General features: G+C 44.7%; 1 protein-coding gene across 4 annotated transcripts in view; it reads right to left on the reverse strand.

Moving 5' to 3' along the window:
• Positions 1–5,050: 5,050 nt before the first annotated feature.
• The window catches only part of LOC144684467 (Na(+)/citrate cotransporter-like), a 29,044-nt gene continuing 17,489 nt past the window's right edge, over positions 5,051–16,605 (reverse strand). For 2 of the 4 annotated variants that reach the window (XM_078548276.1, XM_078548274.1), the window contains 5 exons: positions 13,592–13,713; positions 12,411–12,520; positions 11,336–11,497; positions 9,977–10,114; positions 5,051–6,065 (listed from right to left, as the gene is read on the reverse strand). In XM_078548276.1, the coding sequence (XP_078404402.1) occupies positions 5,937–6,065; positions 9,977–10,114; positions 11,336–11,497; positions 12,411–12,520; positions 13,592–13,713 (661 nt within the window). In that variant the 3' untranslated portion in view covers positions 5,051–5,936. The remainder of the gene's footprint in view (positions 6,066–9,976; positions 10,115–11,335; positions 11,498–12,410; positions 12,521–13,591; positions 13,714–16,605) is intronic. The other 2 variants (XM_078548277.1, XM_078548275.1) reach the window with 2 other exon arrangements.

Genomic DNA, 16,605 nt, shown 5'->3' on the forward strand with positions numbered 1-16,605 from the left:
TGTATAACACTGGGGTACAGTACTGGTGGAGATAGGTCTGTCACTGTATAACACTGGGGTACAGTACTGGTGGGGACAGGTCTGTCACTATAACACTGGGGTACAGTACTGGTGGGGACAGGTCTGTCGCTGAGTAACTTTACTCACAATATGATGAACAGTACAGTGTGCCTCGTGTTGCTGAGGGGTTGTTGGTTATCAGTAGATGCTGTCCCGAATCTCTTGTGTGACTTTGGTGGGGAATTGGTGAACTCTGAGAGAAACAGTTTAATGAAGGCTGTTTAGAGCTTTACTCTGGTTCACCCACCCAGTGTCCACCAGGAGATGGGAAAATTCAGGGCTGTGGGATTTGCTCAAGCAACTCACTTCTCTGCTGATTTTCATACATTGACTTATCCACAGTATTTCCAAAGTCATTTTTCAGATGTTTGAATCAAAGGGAGGTTTGTATCCATGGCCCCTGTCATCATCGATCTGTAGCCACTGTTGTGTAGGGGAAATTTTAGTTTTTACTACCAAGAGAACAATCACAGGGGAATTTAAAAAACAGTATGTTTTTTTCTTTGATTACTTTTGCCTATTATTGATAAAAAAAATATTGGTGTTGTGTGGGGGAAAGGCTGTTTAACCAAGAGTCGAGACTCAACCAGTCACATCATGAAAACTCTGTTCCCTTTTTGATTGGCTGTGGGAAGGGCAGGGCATCGTGAGGATGGACCCTATCCCTAACCCAAGGGTTAGGATATCAGGCAATCAATGGTGGGGGCTTTGGGGGGGGTGGTGGAGGGGGTGCAATTGAAGCTCATGTGACAAGAGCCATCCCAAAGCTCTTTGCAGACAATTCATTACTTTTCAATAGTAGTCACTATTGCAGATTAATCTTTAGCTCAGTTGAGAGGAGAGGGAATCTGTTTTCTCCGCTATGGAGTCAGGTTTAACCTTCTGTGTTTTACTTTATTTCAAGAATGTCATGAACTCCACATAGTTCCGTTAAGATCTTTCATTCATTTTCTGTTACTTTCTGAGTCATAAATATCTCACCTCACTGTCAGTAAATGTTCAACAGCAAAAGGTTGTTGTTTGGGATAAAATCTCAAGGAAGAAAAGTTATTGTTTCATTCGGTGAAAGTGTAGCTGAGCCAATGGGTGACATCATCACAGGACTCAAGTTTGACTCACAACTGTGAACTCGAGAGAGACTTTTATGGAACTATGAGGAAGAAAAAAAAAACCGTGCCCTTTAAAAACTGACTTGATATTGGTGAAAGAAAGGAAATGACGGGTGTACTGAATGACTATTTTGCATCAGTATTTACAGTAGAGGAAGAGGTCAGTGTGCCAGACATCCCCAGGAAACTAATATTGCATCAGTGACAGTGGCCCTCTGCACTTAACATATAATATCAGTAATAAAGAAAATAATGGCAGTAAAGAGTGAGAGATCCCCAGGACTAGTTGGTTTATATCCTAGGGATTTAAAGGAAGTAGCTGAGAACATTGTAGATGGCCTAGCTATAATCTTCTCAAGTTCTCTTATCCTTTTAATTGGAAAGTTGCGAAAGTCCCTCCACTATTTAAGGAAATGAGAGAGGAAGACCAGGTAATTATAGAGCAGTTGGCCTAACAACTGGTGTCAGGTCATTATTACAGTCTAAATAAGGAAGGAATAACTTGAAAATTTTCAGCTGATTGGAGAGAATCAGTATGGATTTGTAGGTCATGCCTGTCAAACCTGATTGGATTTTTGAACAAATGTTTAAAGTAGTGGACAGAGGAATGTCTATGGATGTTGTTTATATGGACAGAGTTCCCAAGAAGAGACTGCTAGCTAAAGTTGAAGCTCACAGGATTGAAAGCAAACTATTAACCTGGCTCGGAAATTGGCTGAGCCACAGGAGACAGAGTAGGGATGCTGGACAGATCCCCTAATGGGCAGAATGTGACCAGTGGTGTCCCACAAGGATCTGTGTTGGGACTTCAACTAGTCAAAGACCACACCTGGAGTTACTGTGAACAGTTCTCGGGAAGGATATATTAGCCTTGAAGTGCAGTGTATATTTATCAGAATGATACCTGGAATCCATGAGTTAAATTATGAGGAGAGATGTGGTTGTATTCCTTGAAATTTAGAAGTTTAAAGGGTGGTTTTATCAAGGTTATCAAGATGCTAAGAGCAACTAATAGGGTTAATAGAGAGAAACCATTTCTACTGGTTGGGAAGTCTAAGACGAAAGGATGTAGCTTAAACATTAGAGCCTTTGGTAATGAAATTGGGAAACGCCTCTGAGACAGGGGTGGGATTGTGGATTTGGCGGGGGAGTGTGGGATGGGCTTGCAATTACCACTTCACTCACATCGTGCAGTATTTAGAGCCCTCGTCGGCAGTCCCTCACAATTGAGGAGACACCCGTCAGGCTTGGTGAAACTTCAGATGATTGAGGAGCCCAATTCTGGATCAAATCTCCCGGTCATTGGGCTCCCTGGGTGTCGAACTTGTGCTGACCCTCATCTTTATTTTTAACCATTCATGGGATGTGGGCTTCACTGGCTGAGTCAGCATTTATTGCCCATCCCTAGTTGCCCTTGAGAAGGTGGTGGTGAGCTGCCTTCTTGAACTGCTGCAGTCCCTGTGGTGTAGGTACACCCACAGTGCTGTTAGGGAGGGAGTCCCAGGATTTTGACCCAGCGACAGTGAAGGAACGGCGATATATTTCCAAGTCAGGATGGTGAGTGACTTGGAAGGGAACTTCCAGGTGGTGGTGTTCCCATGTGTCTGCTGCCCTTGTCCTTCTAGATGGTGCTGGTCGTGAGTTTAGAAGGTGCTGTCTAAAGAGCTTTGGTGAGTTCCTGCAGTGCATCTTGTAGATGGTACAAACTGCTGCCACTGTTCAGTGGAGGAGGGAGTGAATGTTTGTGGATGGGGTGCCCATCAAGTGGGCTGCTTTGTCCTGGATGGTGTCAAGCTTCTTGAGTATTGTTGGAGCTGCACTCATCCAGGCAAGTGGGGAGTATTCCATCACACTCCTGACTTGTGCCTTGTAAATAGTGGACAGGCTTTGGGGAGTCAGGAGGTGAGTTACTCATCACAGGATTCCTAGCCTCTGACCTGCTCTTGTAGCCACAGTATTTATACGTGTGGTCCAGTTCAGTTTCTGGTCAATGATAACCTCCAGGATGTTGATAGTGGGGGATTCAGTGATGGTAAAGCCATTGAACATCAAGAGGCGATGGTTAGATTCTCTCTTGTTGGAGATGGTCATTGCCTGGCACTTTGGTGAGAAAGTTACTTGCCACCAGTCAGCCCAAGCCTGTATGTTGTCCAGGTCGTGCTGCATTTGGACATGGACTACTTCAGTATCTGAGGAGTCATGAATGGTGTTGAACATTGTGCAATTGTCAGTGAACATCCCCACTCCTGACCTTATGATGGAAGGAAGGTCATTGATGAAACAACTGAAGATGGTTGGTCCTAGGACACTACCCTGAAGAACTCCTGCAGGGATGTCCTGGAACTGAGAGTTTAATACCGGTAATAGGTATGGCACCAGCACAGGAGTATGATAGTGATAATGTTATTGGACTACTAAGCCAGAGGCCTGAACTAATGACTTTGAGAGTTCAAATCCTACCATTGCAGCTGTAGAATTTGAGATTCAATTAAACAAATCTGGAATTGATAAGCTTGTATCAGCAAAACTCAAATTCTGTGAATGAATTTTTAAAAAATCATTCCTCTCTCCTCACCTTTCAAATTCCTTCACATCCAATGAATTAATTTGAATCCAGTAGTTGTTGCTATGTGGCAGCCATTTTGAATCAAGCAAAACCCCACGAGCAACACTGAGCTGAATGTGGATTTTCGGTTAAGTGGGGCATGTTGGTCAGGACATAAAGAAGAATTAGAATGACTATTAATCACATCAGTTTTATATCAATAAGCAGAAACTCTATGGAAGCATAGGGCAGGTAAACCCAGAGATATCAACACCTCTTTCACACTTTTTAGCACTTGATATAACTACACATCTGGAACCCAGTGCATGTTTAAAAGATTAACAGAGAACGAGAAACCTTAAAGGGTTTCAAGAAGGAACTGAGCAGGCTATTTGTTAACAACTGGGATTTCAGATTATTTGAGATGCACCAATATGGGGCTTGATAACCCTCCAGCATTGCCCTAGAGTTTCCAGGAATTGGGCATAAATCTCCCGGAGACTGTTGTGGGAATAAGTATCATCAGGTAACGACACACTCAATTATTAGTTATAAAAATTGATTCCTGGGAGAGAGGGCTGACCTATGAGGCAATTTTCCCAAGGATTTTTGGTGTGAGGAGGTAGACGGAGCCAGAACAGCAGTAAGATGCCAAAGCTCCCCTTCAAGGATGTTTGCAAGTGTGGATATGAAGGTCCTTAACATCGATTCTCGTAGCCGGATGACACTAGCCAATGACAGAGGGAAATGATGACAGCACCTGTGGGCCGGTGTGTGCCGCCATGATGATCAGTGCCCATAGCGGCTTGAGAACAGGTGCCAACACCAAAAACAACAACCCACAACAAGTCTGAAAACCACTTCATGTGTGGCGCTTGTGGCAAAACCTGCCTCTCACGGTTTGGTCTCTTCAGCCATCAGCAAAAGTGCACGATATGAAGCTACCCCATTCCCAATGGATGAATGAATGGCCTCCTCATGCTTCTATTTCTTGTGTTTTCAAATATTGAAGGTGGGAAGAAGTATCAGTTGGGGGTGAGAGGTCATGTGATGAAACCTCCAGGAATACGTCCAGTCACAGTTGCCGACCCTACCCTAAGGCAGTACTTTGGTGGGCTAGATGGGCTGAAGAACCTGTCCCATCTGAAACTGTTGATATGCAACTGTGGAATAAGCCAAGGATTCTTCAGCAGAGAAGAGAAATCAACTTTCAAACCACAATTCGTGAATAAGATCAGCCACTTTTCAAAGTTGAAAATGATTTAAATCTACCACAGGAGAAATAGAGAAGGATACATGTCTTAGAGGATGTACTGATTGGACACAAACAAAACAGTAAATTGATTGGCAACATTAAGGCCACTTTTATTTTTCCTGTATTTGATAATTGTTTTTTGTTTTGTGAAGTTGAGCTGCTTAAACAGTGGGGGCCAATTCTAGACTCGGTTCCAATCTGACAATAACTACACATTGGGGGGGGTAACAGAATTGGGATATTGGATGGTGATCAGTCCAACCAAGTCACTTCGTTAAACTTCATTCAGCACTGGGCAATAATAACTTGCATTTATATAGCGCCTTTAACATATTTATTATTTAGCAAATGCAAATCCCTGAAGCCAGACGCGGGCCTTGACCTGTCCTTTAACATAGTAAAACATTCCAACACAGTTCACAGGAGTGTTATCAAACAAAACCTGACACCAAGTCACGTAGGGAATAATAGGCCAGGAGACTCTTGGCTTGGTCAAAGAGGGAGGTTTTAACTAGTGTCTTAAAGTAGGAGAGAGAGAGAGAGAGATAGGGAAATTTAGAGAGGGAATTTCAGGGCCCAGGAGCTAAAGGCACAGCCACCAATGGTGGAGCGATGGAAATCAAGGATGCTCAAGAGACCAAAAGCGGAGGAGCACAGAGATCTCAGAGTGTTGTAGGGTTGAAGGAGGTTACAGTGATAGGGAGGGACAAAGCCATGGAGGAATAGAAAACGAGGAACACAACTACAGGATACTGCAATCATGGATAAGCTAATCTTTTAATCAGCACACCCCTATTTCTGCACATTAAATTGGTGTTTTCCTCACAAGTCATACTTGGTTCAATCACATTCCTTTGGAATTTGAACATGCATCATTAGCTGATTCAGTCACAGCCTCAAATCCTCAACTTTCCTCTTTGTCACTTCAATAACCTCTAACTTCCACATGACATGACAGTGCATGGCCTCAGCCTGTCCGGGTGACATTAGCCCACTCGGGGAAGGTGTTGAGTTTGAACATTGCATAACCCCAGGTGTTGATGGCGAGAGTAACGCTGGCCACTCCGAGTATATTGAGCACCCATCCAGACCTGACCTGCAGAATGATAGAACGTAGATTCAGTCAAATCAGATTAAAATCTGCCCTCTCAGAAGCTGAATGTTTAGCAGATACATTCCTGATGTTGTGAAGCATTGAGGTGATTGGTATCAATACAAGCCCTGGAGCCCAACAGAAGATAACATTGCATATACATAGAAACAAAACAGGAGGTCATGCAGCCCCTCACAATATTACATAGGAACAGGAGGAGGCCCATTAGGCCCCTCAAGCCTGTTCCACAAGAGCAGGAGGAGGCCCATTCAGCAGTGCCTGGGAGAAGGGGGGGTGCACAAGGTGTAAAACACTGGGGGCCTAGGGGTCCCACGTTCAACTGGCAGCATTTGCCTTTACCAACTCCACCGCCCCCCCCTCCATCTAAAGTGGCAGCCTCACGCCCTTTGTTACATTGACTCCTCCGAATCTGAAATGGCCACAGAGCGAGCTGCTCCAGGACAAAGTTCCAGCACTCGAGATCCGATTGTCCTGAAGCGAGAGCCCAGGTCCGTGCGGCCATCTGTTTCGACAAGGTGCATCCGGGGTGGTGTATTCCGCCCTTGGCTGCGCTCTCGCCCTCCTGCTCAGGCGCTGGTCCACTCAAGGACTGCAGGATCCAAAGTGCACCGTGAAGGCACTCGATGGATGCTGTCGCTGCATAAACAGAGAGAGAGGGAGCATTGAAAATTAGCCAACTGTCTGCAGTGTCTTAATGTGGGAGAATTCATTCGAAACAAGGACAAATGTGTTCTTGGGGAAAGACATGGAAATTAATTGCTAGAATGAAGTGAAGGCAAGGCAGTGACCTTTAGGCGGTGTGGATAACGTGGGAAACTATGAGTGTAATGTAAAAACAGTATACAAACATCAAAATCCTGTAACCATTAATGCATTGAAATTTCCACAGGGTGAAACTGGAGTTTCAGTGCTGTCCAGAATTCAACTTTTTATTCAGCTTCAGGTCTATATTTTGCTAAAAGCTGCTTAAGGTTGTTGGTGTTGCTTTTCTTTTGAATAAAACCAATTAAACTAAATTAGGAAAACAAGGGACAAGGTTGGTGTTGCTATTTAATGATGATCAACTAATGGTTAAGATGCACTTATCCTATCTCAATCAGCTCTTAACTACCATGGGGACAATTCAACCAGAGGGTAGTAACTGGGTATTTTCTGCTAGTTAAAATTATAATCAGCAACAAAAATTGATTTTCATTCATTATCTTTGAATTCATTCCACATTTTGAATTATTTAATTTAAAAAATATATATAACAGGAAGAATTAGGACATGGGAACATAGGAACAGGAGTAGAGTAGGCTATTCGGCCCTTTACGCCAGCTCCACCATTCCATAAAGTCATGGCTGATGTGGCTGTGGTCTCAACTCCACTTTCCTCTCGGCCCCCCACAACCCTTGACTCCCTTGTCTATCAAAAATCTATTTTACAGCTCCTCATTTTAAACTAAAATAGAAAGGCAACCACTTATTCTCTGTCAGGCTATGATATTCAATGTACTTGTACTCAGCATTGGAGTCAGTGTGTGCAGCTATCTTTGGTCCTATCCACAGCTATTTGCTATTGCTGGTCATTTAAATCAATTTTAATGTTTGTCAAAATCACTTTTGACTATTTGTCACTTTTATTTGCTCCAACTGAAATATTTGAGAATTATTAACTACTCCTGATACAGAAACAAACAATGCAGAGAAATCTCACCAGGACAGGCAACATCTGTGGAAAAGACAGAAGTTGACAAACTATGTTCAGACACTCAAACATTCCCTGTTCTGGGGAAGGGTCTATAAGGTTGACAGATTTCTGCACAGATCTTCTTGGCTTGCTGACAGTTGATTGGTTAATATAACAATTTCAAGCATGACAGTGAATTGTTAAGAAATATTAATTATAATGATATTACTGATTCGTGTGCAGCCATGAAAGCTAGAAAAGGCATTATACACTTAATTCACTTTTATTCCAATGCATAATTTTTATCCTGGTGTCACTCCCATATTCTCAAATATTGAAAACTCATCTTTGTTTCAAATAAATTTTCCCAATTTCAGTTTGTCTCGTCATATATTTTTTATTCTTTCACAGGATGTTGGCGTCGCTGGCTAGGCCAGCATTTAATCCCCATCCCCTAATTTCCCTTGAGAAAGGTGGTGGTGAGCTGCCTTCTTGAACTGCTGCAGTCCATGTGGCGTAGGTACACCCACAGTGCTGTTAGGGAGGGAGTTCCAGGATTTTGACCCAGCAACAGTGAAGGAACAACAATATAGTCCCAAGTCAGGATAGTGAGTGGCTTGGAGGAAGAATTTGCAGGTGTTAATGCTTACTCAAGTTTAGGCCAGTTTAAGTTTAAGATAATATCTATCAAAATATGCAGTGGTTCTAATACTGACTCCTGCGGAACACTGGTGTACACTTCCCTCCAGTCTGGCGTTCAACATTACCCTCTGCTTTCTGTTTAGCCCAATTTTAGCCATTTATCCACACAACCACTGCCCCTTTAACACCACGGGCTTTAACTTTGAAACAAGCCTATTATATGGAACTTTCTCAAACATCTTTTGAAAGCCTATATACACAGCATCAGCCACACTACCGAAACATCCCTTTCAGTTCAGCAAAGAACTCAATTTATTCAAATACAATTTGCCTTTAACAAATGCATGCTGACTTTCATTAATGAACTCATACTATCCTAGGGCCTATTAATTTTGTCCAAGATTATTGGTCAATCTGTACCTCAACCGCATTTACCTGCCTTATCTCCATGTCCCTAAAGACTCTTAACCCAACAGAAACCTATCAACCACAGCACTGAAAATTTCAGTCAATCCTCAGTATCTATATTCCACATTTCCATTACCCTTATGTGACAAAGTGCTTGCTGATTTCACTCCTGAACAGCTTGGCTTTAATTTTAAGATTCTGTCCCCATGTTCTGGACATCCCCCACCGCCCAGCACCCCTGGCCCGTCACCTGAAGAAATGGTTTCTCTGCATCTCCCCTCCCTTTATCATTTTAAGAATTTCATTCCCCATCCTGCCCATGGGCTCTGATGGTGATCTTTCTTACACTTTTGGACAAGTTTGGCAAATCCAATCCGGCATTGGGCAACTTTCAGAAGGAATGGTTCACCAGAAACCTGGGCCAGGGCTTTGAAATGACAAATTCATCCAGCCATTCCCAAAGGTACTGACTCCATGGGCATCAGCAACCTTTCCACTACCTCACCCAATGGACATTCTTTGATCATGTGAGTTAGGAAGGGTTATTTCCCATCACTGGGGAGTCAGTAACAAGGGGCCATCAAATAAAAATACTCACTCAAAGAGTAAGATGAGGGATTAACTTGAATTTCTTTGCATTTTTGGAGCATGGGATGTTTGGGTACGTCAGAGACCATTACATCTTATAAAAAATGGTTAAATATATCTGAAGTACAAAAAGAAAGACTATGGGATTCATTTTGAATTGTTTTGGTAAAGGGCCAGTACAGAAAGGATGTGCCAAATGGCTTCCTCCTGCCCTATAAATGTCTCTGGTTGCCCATTGAGCAGCCCAATCAGCCAGTGTGGCTGAACACAGTTGAAAGATTGTCTCTGTTCACATAAACATTCAGGGGTTTGGAGTAAACCGTACAATGTAAGGTAGCAGCTTTACAGTACGAAAGGAGCAAATGTTCCCAGTGGCCATCAGGCTGAACAGTGAAACCTCAAGTTTCTTCTCTACGTACTTAACAGGACATAAGAAATAGTAGCAGGAGTAGGCCATTTGGCCTCTCCAACCTGTTTCCCATTCAATTCGATCGTGGTTTATCAGATTGTGGCCTCAACTCCGATTTCCTGCCTGACCCCGCCCCCATAACCCTTGACTCCCTTGTCAATCAAAATCACTTACCATATCAATGACCCTGAGGTGGCCATAGGAGAACACAATGGCATTGGGGGGAGTGGCAACAGGCAGCATGAAGGCAAAAGAGGTGCTTAAAGTGGTTGGAATCATCACGTACAGCGGATTCATATGGATCATGGTAGCCTGGGTTGGAAAGAAGAGAAATGAGTTAGCAAGAGGGGGGTGACATCTCAGATCGGTATTGGTTGGTTGGGATTAGCAGCTGCAGCAATGTTGCTTAATGTAACATAATCTAACCTAGTTACATCGGGGTAATTATTGAATCCTGGGAGTTAATGCTTAACTTGTGCAATCTTCAATGTATTGGGTGAAGCCTGGTCCAAAACATTGAACCCAACAAATGAAAAGCAAAGTGAGCAGCAGAATTTGGGAGTGTGATTCAGTGCACATGTGTTCTTAATGCACAGAGCCTCACTATAACAGCTGAGACATTAACCTGAGTCTTCATTTGCTCTGTCAGGTAGATGTAAGAGATCCCACAAGTGCACTATTTTGAAGAGGAACAGAGCAGTTAATCTCAGTGTCCTGGCCAATATTGATCCCTCCACCAATGTCAGGAAAAAACGATGATCTGGTCATTTATTCTGTTGCTGTTTCTGGGAACTTGCTGTGTACAAATTGGCTGCTGTGTTTCCCACATTATACACCGCAACCACATTTCAAAAGTATTTCATTGGCTCTGATTTGCTTTGGGACGTCCTGAGGCTGTGAGGAACTATAGAAATGCCAATCTTTTAATCTTGTATTTATGTAGCACCTAATCAAAGGGTCTCAGGAACAGTGAGCTACTTGGAGATGCAGTGACTGTTCTTATGGAAGTAACCACAGCTGCTATTTTATGTACAAGTTCCCACAAATGCCGATGAGATGAATGCTCCAGTTTATCTGATTTGTGGAGTTTCAAATTCAGGGAGGAATTGTGGCTGGGTGACAAACCAAAAGCTTCATATCTCCCTTTAAAGGGAGCCAGTTGTATTTTTAGGTATCTGCTAGTCTGCACCTCAGCTTCATCCAAAGGGAGATATTTAAGGTTTTATTCATGGCTTTAAATTGAGGATTTCTTTTTACAAAACATTCGTTCATGGGATGTGGGCGTCACTGGCTGGGCCAGCGTTTATTGCCCATCCCTAATTACCTAGTTCCTAGTTCCAGGATTTTGACAAAAATGAACTCCTTTCCAAACAGCACTGTGGATGTACCTACACCACATGGACTCCAGCGGCTCAAGAAAGCAGCTCATCACCACCTTCTCAAGGGTAATTAGGAGGAGAGGAAACTCTCACCCCACCCCCTCCCCATTTCATCCTCAATAACACACAGTAACATGAAGAAGGCAAGGCGTACCATTGAAGCCAGGATAGGGAGGAAGAGTGTGGCTGTAGCTACGTTGCTGGTGCACTCTGTGACGATTGCCATCACCACACACAAGATAATAGCGATGGCCCAATGTGGGATTTTCTGTAGTGGAAGTAACTGATTCCCCAGCCATTTGGATAGACCAGACACCTGGAAAAAAAAGGGTGAAGGTTTTATCTCTGACAGTGTTTTTGTTAAATGTCCAGTCCATAAGTGTGATCTTGGGCTTCTGGTCACTTGCCAGTCCAATTCTCCATCCCACCCCCAAGCTCAAAGTACAAAGCCTTCACTTTGCACTGACCAGTCACTATTGCAGGGTATACACACAGCTCCCCAACTCGACTGTCAGAAATTGGAGGTTGAATTATGACTTGTACTTTCTTGAGTTTAGGAGATTGAAGGATGGTCTGAGCGAGGGGTTTAAAATCAAAGAGAATCAATAGATGAAGAGAAAATATTTCCCCTGGTGGGGATAGTGCAAAACAAGGGAGCAGAATGTTAAAATTCAAGCCAGGCCATTCAGGAGTGATGTCAGGAAGCACTTCTTCATGCAGAGGGGGGTGGAAATCTGGAACACTGTCCTCCCAAAAAAGCTGTTGAAATTGGGGTGATCAGTGGAATTTCCACATGATGGCGGATGGTGACAGAACCATTTTACGCAGCGAGTTGTTGTGTTCTGGAATGTGCTGCCTGAAAGGATGGTGGAAGCAGATTCAATAATAACTTTCAAAAGGGAATTGGATAAATACTGGAAAAGAAAACATTTGCAGGCTTATCGGGTAAGAGCAGGCAGGAATTGGAACTAATTGGATAGCTCTTTCAATGAACCAGCACAGGCATACTGGGCTGAATGGCCTCCTGTGTTATGTGATTCTATGAAATCAGACACATCATCAATCTGAGGTTGCTTAGTTTTATCTGTAAGGGCAAAGTCCCAAAATAGTCCAGATTGCACTCGATTGAACTGGTCATGAACGTGGTCAGTTCAGCCACACTATCGACTTCTCTGTTTACCCCTGGGTTTCTAGATTCCTGACAGAGGAAAGTTATAAAAGGTGCTTACCTCACAGCCCTTAGCCAATGCAAAACCTCCTCCCACCAATAACACCACATTCCAGGGCATCTTATGTTGGACGGTATTCCAGTCGAGGAGTTTCTTCATCTGCTTCTTGCCTGGCCAGCATTTTAGAAAGAAACAATCTCAATGTCATTTTCTTCCTACCCAATCATTTCTGCACAGCAATTGGCTAGAATGCATTGACATAGGATCGGGAAATGTGTGGACCAGATAGAGTCCTTTCACCTCAACAATGTGGGTTCAAATGCAGCCCAGGGATGTCAACCAGAACCTATTGGCTGTGGAAGTGTGAAGTTAATTTGTGCAGTTATAGTCGAGCCCCTAAAGGGCCATGGCACAGAACTGCCTGTAATTCCAACTCAGAATGGCCACCCACACTGGCATTGTAGCAGCTGGTACTCTAAGATTGTGATAGAGATGCCTTGTTGGGGACAGTGTAGAAGGAGCTTTACTCTGTATCTGACCCCGTGCTGTACCTGTCCTGGGAGTGTTTGATGGGGACAGTGTAGAGGGAGCTTTACTCTGTATCTATCACTGTGCTGTACCTGTCCTGGGAGTGTTTGATAGGAACAGAGTAGAGGGAGCTTTACTCTGTATCTAACCCCATGCTGTACCTGTCCTGGGAGTGTTTGATGGGGACAGCGTAGAGGGAGCCTTACTCTGTATCTAACCCTGTGCTGTACCTGTCCTGGGAGTGTTTGATGGGGACAGTGTAGAGGGAGCTTTACTCTGTATCTAACCCCGTGCTGTACCTGCCCTGGGAGTGTTTGATGGGCACAGTGTAGAGGGAGATTTACTCTGTATCTAACCCCGTGCTGTACCTGTCCTGGGAGTGTTTGATGGGGACAGCGTAGAGTGAGCTTTACTCTGTATCTAACCCCGTGCTGTACCTGTCCTGGGAGTGTTTGATGGGGACAGCGTAGAGTGAGCTTTACTCTGTATCTAACCCCGTGCTGTACCTGCCCTGGGAGTGTTTGATGGGGACAGCGTAGAGTGAGCTTTACTCTGTATCTAACCCCGTGCTGTACCTGCCCTGGGAGTGTTTGATGGGGACAGTGTAGAGGGAGCTTTACTCTGTATCTAACCCCGTGCTGTACCTGCCCTGGGAGTGTTTGATGGGGACAGCGTAGAGTGAGCTTTACTCTGTATCTAACCTCGTGCTGTACCTGTCCTGTTCTCTTTCGAGCTCTCCAGGACCCGATTCCAGGGTTTAAAGTTTGGCTTCTGCGATGGAATTATGAACATGAGGAAGGCGATGAAGAGTGCGACAGTGGCATCAGAGACATATCTGAAATGAGGAAGAATTGGTTAGGGTCAAGTGTTAGCCTAGAACAGACACTCTCCCCAACCCCAGCACTGTCATACTGCACTAGATTTAAAAAGAACATGGGAACAGGAGGAGGCCGTTCAGTCCCTTGAGCTTGTTCTAACATTCACTAAGATCATGGCTAATCTGTGATCTAACCCCATATTCCTTACTATCTCTGGTTTACAAACATCTATTAATCTTGGATTTAACTTTAGATTAATTAGATCAATTGCCATTCTCGAAAGAGTTTTCCATGGTGAGGATGGAGGGAGAGTGAAAGGTGGAGCGATAGTGGAGGGCGTATGGTGGGAGGGTGGAGAGAGGGTGGTGGATGGAGGAAGGGTGGAGGATGGAGGCAGGACGGAGGGTGGGTGCAGGTTGGAGGGAGGGTGGAGGGAAGGTGTTTGGAGGGAGGATGGAGAACGGAGGGAGGGTAGAGTGGAGAGAGGGTCGAGGGAGGTTGGATCATGTGTGGAGGATGGAGGGAGGGTGGAGGATGGAGGGAGGGAAGAGGAGGATGAAGGGAAGGTGGAGGATGGGATGTGGAGGGAATGTGGCGGATGGAGGGAGGGTGTGGAGTAGAGGGAGGAGGGGATGGAGGGTGGTGGAGTATGGAGATGGGTGCAGGGAGGGTGGAGGGTAGAGGTGGATAGAGGGAGGGTGGAGGTTGTAGGGAGGATGAAGGAGGATCAAGAGAAGGGGAATATTAAACCCCACCTGCAAGAGAAAGATCTACTCTGACATTGTCCTCCTCCAAAAAAGAATTTATACCAACAAGAACCCCAAGCCCAAGATGGGGAGAGATTCAGAATTTTTTATTAATTCACGGGATGTGGGCTTCGCTGGTTGGGCCAGCATTTATTGCCCATCCCTAATTGGCCTTGAGAAGGTGGTGGTGAGCTGCCTTCTTGAACCACTGCAGTCCCTTTGGTGTAGGTACACCCACAGTGCTGTTCGGGAGGGAGCTCCAGGATTTTGACCCAGCGACAGTGAAGGAACAGTGGCATGTTTCTAAGTTTTGCTCATGTGTTTATGAGTTCCCCCAGCATAGGACCAGGTAGTTTATCCTGCATTGTATCCATGTTACACCTGACTGCAGGATGCTCGATGTTGGCACTCTATCTTGGCATTCGATGGGCCCTCTCAACCCACTCCGAGAACAAATGCAGAGAACTGATGGTAACCTTAGGCAACGGATTTGTTCCAGCTTTATTCTCTAAATATGTTCTTGGCTGAATTTCCAATTGAACAATGAGCTGTGTGTTCCCCAGAAACTCCTCTGAAGCTGCTACAACTCTGAGTTCTCGAGTCTCTCCAATGGGCTCTGTACATTTCCAGGTTTCCAAATCTCCTGGTTTGTGCAGGAGCTGAATTATTGCCCTTTAAAGGCTCCTCTCTGATTATGGGTTCTGTACAGTCTGCTCAATTTGGAGACTGCCCCCCTCCCCCATCTAGGCCGTGTTCACAGGCTGGTGAGGGTTACAACCTAAGACTACTTGGATCAAGATTTAACATCTTCCTGTCCCCAACCTCCCTCCTCCCAATGCAACCACAAACTGCCATACATTCCTGTTGCTGTCCAACTCCATTTCTAGAATCCAGGCTAACTATTCGGCATCTTGTTCTGCCGATTTTAATCAGTCTACCATTGCCGGCCGTCCCTTCAGCTGCCTGGGCCCTAAGCTCTGGAATTCCCTCTCTAAACCTCTTCATCTCTCTCACCCACTTAGAAATGTGTCTCAAAACCTACCTCTTGGGTGCCCTCCTCCAATAGAATGTTTTTCAGATAGTTTTTTAGAACAGTATGTTTTGGCACCAGCCAGTGAGTAGGCTATACTAGACCTGGTATTGACCAACGAGATAGTATTATTAACTGCTCATCTATTTTAATATCTCCTATGTGACCTTGCTATCCGGTGCAGACACAATGGGCCGAGTGGCCTCCTGCACCCTAACAGTTCTGTGATTCTGTCAAATTTGTTGGATAGCATTCCTGTGAAGCCCCTTGAGATGTTTTACGATGTTTAATGCAATTATATCCTTTTTCAAAAAAGGAAACCAAAGCTGTGCACAGTACTCCAGATGTGGGGTGCGGTTTTCCGGCCCTGCCTGCTGCCGGGATGGTCCAGACGCACCGAAAGTCAATGGACTTTGGGCCGCTGAATCTCCCACAGCAGGTTCTGCCACAACGGGCTGGAAATTCCCGGCCATGGTCTCACCAAGGCCCTGTACAGCTGCAGTAAAACTTTCCTACTTGTATATTCCATTCGTCTTGCAATAAATGCCAACGTTCCATTTGCCTTCCTAATCACATGTACCTGCATACTAACTTTTTGTGATTTGTGTACTAGGACACCCAGATCCCTCTGTACCTCAGAGTTCTGTAATCTCTCTCCATTTAAATAGTATAGAGCTTTTCAATTCTTCCTGCCAAACCGCACAAGTTCACATTTTCCCAGTTTATACTCCAACTGTAAATTTGTGCCCGCTACTTAACCTGCCTAAGTCCCTTTGTAAATTCTTTACCTCCTTTGTACAACTTACTTTCCTATCTATGTTGGTGTCATCGATGTTATTCAGTACTGAGGGAATGCCGCATTGTCGGCGGGTCAGCAATGAGAGCATGCCGCACTGTCAGTACTGAGGGAGTGCTGCACTGTTGCAGGGTTAGTACTGAGGGAGTGCCGCACTGTCAGTATTGAGGGAGTGCTGCACTGTTGCAGGGTAAGTACTAAGGGAGTGCTGCACTGTCGGAGGGCCAGTACTGAGGGAGTGCTGCACTGTCGGAGGGCCAGTACTGAGGGAGTGCTGCACTGTCGGAGGGTCAGTACTGAGGGAGTGCTGCACTGTCGGAGGGTCAGTACTGAGGGA

Source organism: Cetorhinus maximus, chromosome 9 (assembly GCF_964194155.1).
Source record: "Cetorhinus maximus chromosome 9, sCetMax3.hap1.1, whole genome shotgun sequence".
Lineage (NCBI taxonomy): Eukaryota > Metazoa > Chordata > Chondrichthyes > Lamniformes > Cetorhinidae > Cetorhinus > Cetorhinus maximus.